Below are 7,555 nucleotides of genomic sequence, written 5' to 3' on the forward strand. Positions count from 1 at the left end.
CAATAGCTAGTGAGTTGTTTAATAGGATTCAAGAACTTGAAAGGATGTGTTGATAGCCCGTTGTCCTCATTTTGTGATGGAGCAAATAATTCAAACTTTGCTTTCTTGGTATGATGATCAACTTTTTTGGAACGATAATAAAAGTGGAGCATATTCAGTTAAGTCTAGGTACCACTTTGCTCTAGATTTGTTAAATGTTGAGGGGAGAGTGTAAAGTTCCCATTCACAAGGCAACTGTGAGTTTTGGAGGAAATTGTGGAATATGAAACTCAGTATCATGATACTGAGTTTGAGGTTTTGCTGTGGGATTTAATAGGATTAATTGATACGTTTACAATTCCTATTTCCTCACTATTCCGTGGGGTATTTAGAAATATAGGAAGCTTCGATTATTTCAAAATTCTGATTGTGTGCTTCAAGAGGTTGTTGGTAATTGTTTTGGGTATGTTGAGAGTTTCAATACTACTAAATCTAATCAGTTGATTATAAGGAAGGAGAGGTTGCTATCTTGGAAGCCTCCACCATCGGGTAAATCCAAATTGAATTTTGATGGGCCTTTATTGAAACAATCTAAAAATGTAGGAATTGGAGTCATTTTAAGGGATAATAAAGGAGAAGTTTTGTTAGCTTTGAGTCAAAAAGAAGTGGGTATGTTTGATGTGGATGTAATAGAAGTTTTGGCTGCTCGATCTATGGGGATTACATATGATTTTCCATGTAGGTATCTTTGGTTTGATATTAGAAGGAGATTCCTTGACTATTATTGAAGCTATAATATATAGGAAACCTAATTTCTCTAAGTAGGGTCCTTTGGTTGTGGAAATCTATCTTCCCTTTCAACGGTTTCAAGATTATGAGGTTCTCCATGTTGATAGATAGAATAATGAGGTAGCTCACTTGCTTGCACAACGTGCCAAGTTAGTGGAAGATATATATAGTCCAGTGGTGGCATTCATATCTAGATATTATTCTGTTTAGAGTATTACTAGAAGCTGCTAATATGTACAACTACATAGCAGCATCTAGCAATACTCTAAACAAATAATAATAATATCGTCACATCATTTAATCATAAATTTCTAATCTTTTTTTGTTATAAAATCATTTTTCTTTATTCGTTTATGCAGCTGGAAAAATAAACAAATGCGATATTGATATTATTAACATTTCCTTTAGTACCAACAAATAAGATATATTCCTAATCTTCGAGTCATACTCAGAAGCTAGACCATGCAAGATAATTTTTCAAAACTCTTAAAATATATGAAAAATTCTATTTATAAGGTGGTGGGTAAATCACACACTCAATGTTATTAACATAGCAAGATTTGTTTTACAAGATAAATTTTAAATTTTAAATCTCTTACAAACAAGTCTTATCACGTCATTCAAATGGAGGGTGTGTTATTCAACACACACATGCATGATATTATTTACCTATGGAAAAATCTTCTCTCAAGTCATTCTGCAAATGCCCAAGTCACAGCAGCCAATGTTTTCCTGCCATGTAGGACACCTATGGAAAAAATAATAGATCGCAGCACGCAGAATAATTCTGCTATTGGAGTTTGACTCCCAGACGCAGACCTACAAGTGTTCTCTCTCCCTCTCTCTCTCTCTCTCCCTCCCTCCCTCCCTCCCTCCCTCCTTAAGAGCCCATCAGAAATTGATTAAAAATGCCGAAATGTCAAAAAGAAAGATGAACTATTTGTCAACCTATGTTCCATCTCCAGTACCACCATAAACTTCCACATTGCATGATAAATTTACCACACAACTTGTTTTTAAAAAAGACATATCAAAGGAATTTTGAGGAACTCATGGGTCTGCAAACTGCAGTAAGAAGAAAGGTGAAAAAGTGACTTTTATCAGTTGTAGTTGGGTCTATGGCAAGAACAATAAAACTAGGTCCCTCCACCTAGAACCTCCCTTGACCCAAACACACGCTTCTCTATCCCATCGGTTGTTGGGAACATCTCTCTGTTCACCGCTATTGCGGTGGTAAGTCACTGATTTTCCTTTTGTTATTTGCTTTATGAAAATTACTTGTGTGAATTTTGTGTTGAGAAATCACAAATTTTGGGGGCTGAGAAGTCACAAAGTCCGCCACGAATTTGGCATAAGTTTTAGCCTTTGAATCTTACAATCCTGTTAGCCTTCAAATTTTTCATAAGTTGCAGACTACATTTCTTGTTAGCCTTCAAATTTTACAATTCAAAGCTGTTCTGGAAAGTGAGAATGCCACATCTCATAAGTTGGAGTAGACTACAATTCATGGGAGGGGATCCTTGTTGGGTTGTTTGAATATTGTATGAGCAGAATAGAAGGTTAGGGGCAAGGTCTTTTTATTTAATATATGCTCCGTGGAGGTCTGGTTGAGGCAGCAAAATGGTCCCAGTGGCATCGAATGGTTGACAGTAGTGGGAAGAAAAAATCGTACCGGCTGAGAGTGGAGAAAGAAATCTTCATCGGGAGTGAGTGAGCTGAGAGAGAGGCAAAATTTAAACACAAGCAGCAACTCATGCATGAGAAAGAAATTTCAGGCTTTTATTTTTATTTTTTTATCATATGCTAGAAATCTCCTTTGATGTGGCTCATTAACTTACTATGTGGAGTGCTTACGTGTCCATTTGTTATTTGTGTTTGTTAATCCTAGGAGAATAGCACATCCGCTCCAAAGCAAAACTCTTTACATATATCTCGAGTACGATTATAATTAATTAGGCTATATATATTATGCATGATATAGCTCTAATTATTCTATACTATTTTTCTTTTCAGAGAAAGATCATAACTATATATAACTTCTGAGTTTGAACCGTGCGGGCATGCAAGACAGCTAATAATTGGGTTTGTTTGGAACTATTTTCTAAAATTCTTTTATATAAAAAAGGAAGAATTTTTATCTAAAAAATCAGTAAAACACTATAAAAGGATCCATGACAAGAGTTTTAATCTTTTTTTTTTTTTTCTTCTTTTTCGGATAACACGTGTTTTATAAAAAGCGAAGTATATACTTTGTAAACTTGATCTCCCATTTTAAAAAAATAAAATAAATAAAATACAGCATGCACGGTTGCAATTAGAGTTCTTCTGATCTACACCACTATTTGATCAGTCATGATTCATCTAGCTAGCTAGATATATAGTTCAGTTGTAAGTGTATATATGGAAGCTGAAACTTCCGCCCGCATAACACACACACATATATGAGTAATGTTAGTCGATACAATTTTAATGTATAATTTTAAGGTGTACAAATTCTACGTATTCTCTTTGTAAAAAGTAGATAAATCTGAGACTCATTAAAAAATAATTTTTTAATAGTAAACTTCACTTTTTTTAAAATGGAGTATGTGGGGCTTGCACACCCTAAGCCGACTGTATCTAGCATTAATATATATATATATATATATATATTACATGTTCTAGACTACTAGTACGCTAGCAATACACAACAATATTGAATGAACACTAGAACATGCAACTACTACCATCTAATCCAACCTAATTCAATATTATTATATAATACACATAAAGCTTTATACTTGGATGGGAACGATCGAATAATTATAATAACTCCATGATCATGATATATCTATCGTATTTTCAAGCAAATTAAGAAGATTAAACGGTTTTTCTCTAAACTAATTAAACGCAAGCAAATAATTTTAGAAGTTAATCACATATTATAATATGACAGTACTACCAAGCGATTAATAAACCAATTATCCTTTCTACAACCTCGGATACACTTCCGGCCGTTTGATTGAAGAAATCATATGAAGACCGATCGAGGCCGTCAACAGTACATGATGAGTGTTTTAATTTTGAGTCCACTGTGGATAAATATTATATATGCCATCCAGCTTGTTTGATAGCATTTCATGAGTAATTTGGAAAAAAATCGAGGTACTAGATCATATATTGTTTCTTTCTTCTTTTTTTAAACAAGAAATTCTATCAATGGATCACTGAAGAACATGTACACGTATTAATTTCATGTGTATATTTCTGCTGCTATATTGGACTTTTATGTAAGATTTTATTATCTAGCTAGATCTAGCTAACTCCTAAGAAAGCTCATCATAATTGCTTATATAAGTTCTTGATTCTTATAGCGTTAATTTACTAATGAATTACAATTTATCTTAAATTCTTATATTGGATTTTAAAAATGGAGTTAGTAAGTCATGCAATGTCAATTATTGTTTTAAAACATTAATAATTAAAGTAGACTCTCCCAAGTCCCAACAGCAGTACTACCGCTAGCTACAGCTTGAAAACATCTCTTAATTTTCTCAACTTCTCCCACGTTTCTATTTTCCTCAACTTCCTGCAAATTGCAATTATCACACAAATGGATAAAAGAATTACGAACGAAAAATTGAAGATTTCGGTGAACTATACATACCACGGCGCATGGGGAGCTGGCTATATTAATAAAGTTATCTAAACCACAGCTTCCATCATCACGTGCAAGTTTTGTACTAATAATTAGTAGCATATTAAGAAGAAAATAGGGCCAAGAACCAACTTTTATATATATATATATATATGCATGTATTTATGCTATAAACTTCAATCTGTAGCAACTTGCAGAGGCATAGACCAAAGACCACATTTTTTAATATACATGGATGGAAGGGGATGCACTTGAAGCCACACCAAAAATGTGACGCATGCAGGATTCAAGTTGCGTTTGGTAGTCATCAAGTAATTTTAGATATTTTGTAAATAGTAATAAAAAAATAATAAAAAAATATTATAATATTAAATATTAAAAAAATAAATAAAAATAATAAATAATAGTGAAATATTATCGCTACTCAAAATAGCCGACAAAGATCATGTTCAAGGGGAGGCATGGAAAATTTTCTGAGCAATCGATAGACAGTAGCAGTAACGGTACTGGGTCCTCCTACCATTGATCTATATATATATATATATATATTGGCGGTGCTACTATATCCCTCAATTCCTTATAGTAACTTACAGTTTCTTTTTTTTTTCGTAATTTTTATCTTAAATACTTTTTAAACATGTTTAAATATTTTTTTTTTAAAAATTATAAATACACTAATAATCATTTACTTAATTAATAAGCAAAAGTAAATTTTTTAAAAAAATATTATCAAAATGAGGAAGCATATAATATATAATTGAGGGGCATACTAATATATATATCATGTATACGTTTGTTTATGTCAGGCCCCAAGAAAACGACGTGCTCCCCACCTGCCCTCGCGCACGCGACCCCACGAAACCCTAATTTCCAAGAGCCCTAAAAGCAGAGCTTACTAGAAAAGTGGGAAAAAAGATGGGAGAAAAAAAATATATAAATAGCTGCCCAAATCATAACAGAGAAGAGCTGACAACATACAAAAGTAAAAAAGAGAAAAAACATTTTTCTTGATTGTTTTGTTTATAGTTACTTTTTTTTCTCAAAAAAGAAAATAGTGTTTATACATATAATACACAAATGTCTTGGTGCTTTTGTTTATTCTCTCTCTCTCTCTTTGTGCTTGATTCTACCAAGGGTTTTGCATCTGTACCATGTCCTCTCAGCCGAGATCGATCTCTTCTGGGTTCTTGATCTTATTAATTTAGCTTCACTTGCTAAAGGGTTTTTTCTCTTTCCTTCTCTTTACTTGATTCTCTGCGCAAATTGAATCTAATTCTCTCTTCTCGTCCTCTTCCCTCTCTCTTTCTCTCTCATGATCTCTTCCCTCGTAGTGACTATTTTAGGTCATAGAAGAACCCATACTTTTAGTTTCTTGTTCAACTATTGTTTATGACGTTTTGAGCTCAAAATTCTCGAAGAAGTGAATAGGACAAAGAGCAATCCATCTTCGCCCGTTACAAGACGACTAATTAAATTGTTTGGTCCCCTTATTTTCCAGTTTTTGTTGCCTGAATTTGCAACTCTGGCGAATCCGTGGTGGACAGGGCAATTGGGGCTGCCGGGCATGGACCCGGCAGCAAATTCTTCTGTGCTAAACAAACGCCAAAGCGAGATTTCCATGAACGAAAGCAGCGGTCGAAGTAGCGGTGAAAGAGGAGATGAAGATGATGATAGAGACAACGGAGAGGAGCCTAGAGAGGGAGCGGTTGAGATTGGCAATCGTAGACCAAGAGGCCGGCCTCCCGGATCTAAAAACAAACCGAAACCACCAATCTTTGTGACCCGCGATAGCCCAAACGTGCTCAAGAGCCATGTTATGGAGGTGGCTGGGAATGCTGACATAGCGGAAAGCATTGCGCAATTCGCTAGGAGGCGTCAACGAGGGGTTTGTGTGCTTAGTGGGACTGGTTTCGTGGCCAACGTGACCCTCAGACAACCTGCAGCACCTGGCGCTGTCGTAGCACTTCACGGAAGGTTTGAGATTCTATCTCTGACTGGTGCCTTCCTTCCTGGACCTGGCTCGACTGGGCTCACGGTGTACCTAGCAGGAGGTCAGGGACAGATTGTGGGAGGAAGCGTGGTAGGTTCCTTGGTTGCAGCTGGACCAGTCATGGTCATGGCCGCAACGTTTGCTACTGCAACATACGAGAGATTGCCTCTCGAAGATGATGAGGAGGCGGGGAGCGGAGGGCGTCAGGGTGCCGCAGCAGGAAGTTCCCCACCCGCAATTGGAAGCAGCGGCAGCGGAGGACAGCTACACCCTTCTGGGCTGCCCGATCCCTCATCGCTGCCTGTTTATAATTTGACACCAAATCTACTCCCCAACGGTTCACAGATGGGGCACGATGCTTATGCTTGGACTCATGCACGGCCCCCTTACTAGATCCATAAGAGATATTATATATCAATCTTCTCTTCTGTTTTATTTGATTGTTAGGGAATGAAATGGAGATAGAAAAGATGGGAAGAAGAGAAACCACTACTACTGGGTGTTCTTAATGTATATTAGGCTTTCTTATCTGTCTAGCTTTGTTATCCTGATCTCTGTTTGCAATAAAAAAAATATGACCGCTGTCTTTTTAGTTTTTTAACCGCACAAACTGAATTATTAAATCTTTGTCTAGTGTTCGTGATATCCATTTTTTAGGTTGGATTTCGTATTCAATATGCATATAATATTTTTCTAGTAGTATTGTTGTTGATTTGAGGTGTGCATTTTAATCTGACATTACGGCTAACACTTGCAGATAAAGGAATTCAGGTCTTTTGAGAGGCATTATCTTAGAATATTGTTTACTACTGTTTGCACAAATCAGCAAACTTTCTTGTCGATCTGTTTTAACTTTGCAATATCTGATCGCTTTATAATATACGATTTTGTATTTATTTTTAGTTGTCGTTTGGAGGAACATGTATGAAAACTAGGGTTTTTGAATGATTGCTCTATATATAAAGCTTGCAAGTTGTTTGTAGTTGCACTAGTCACAAACTAAAGGGAAAAAGGGATGAAAGGAAATATACTTTCACTTGGGGAAGCCTTCCGCTGAAGTGTGTCTCATTTCAACAAAGAATTTGTGTATGAAATGTATCAATGATTTCTTTGTCCATTAATATATCATTAATTTTTTATTCTTTTGTCAAAAACGATTC

At 35.6% G+C, this 7,555-nt stretch overlaps 1 protein-coding gene across 1 annotated transcript; it reads left to right on the forward strand.

The window, feature by feature from the left end:
- Positions 1 to 5,373: 5,373 nt before the first annotated feature.
- Positions 5,374 to 6,996, forward strand: LOC122277311 (AT-hook motif nuclear-localized protein 20). The gene is made up of 2 exons (XM_043087271.1): positions 5,374 to 5,626; positions 5,904 to 6,996. Exon 2 carries the CDS (start codon positions 5,970 to 5,972, stop codon positions 6,786 to 6,788), a length of 819 nt encoding a protein of 272 aa, XP_042943205.1. The 5' UTR covers positions 5,374 to 5,626; positions 5,904 to 5,969; the 3' UTR covers positions 6,789 to 6,996.
- The last annotated feature ends 559 nt before the right edge of the window (positions 6,997 to 7,555 follow it).

Source organism: Carya illinoinensis, chromosome 1, assembly GCF_018687715.1.
Source record: "Carya illinoinensis cultivar Pawnee chromosome 1, C.illinoinensisPawnee_v1, whole genome shotgun sequence".
NCBI classification, from domain to species: domain Eukaryota; kingdom Viridiplantae; phylum Streptophyta; class Magnoliopsida; order Fagales; family Juglandaceae; genus Carya; species Carya illinoinensis.

What these genes read in the sequence shown, in the direction of transcription:
- LOC122277311 (XM_043087271.1), top strand. Translation starts at nt 5,970, where the DNA reads ATGGACCCGGCAGCAAATTCTTCTGTGCTAAACAAACGCCAAAGCGAG.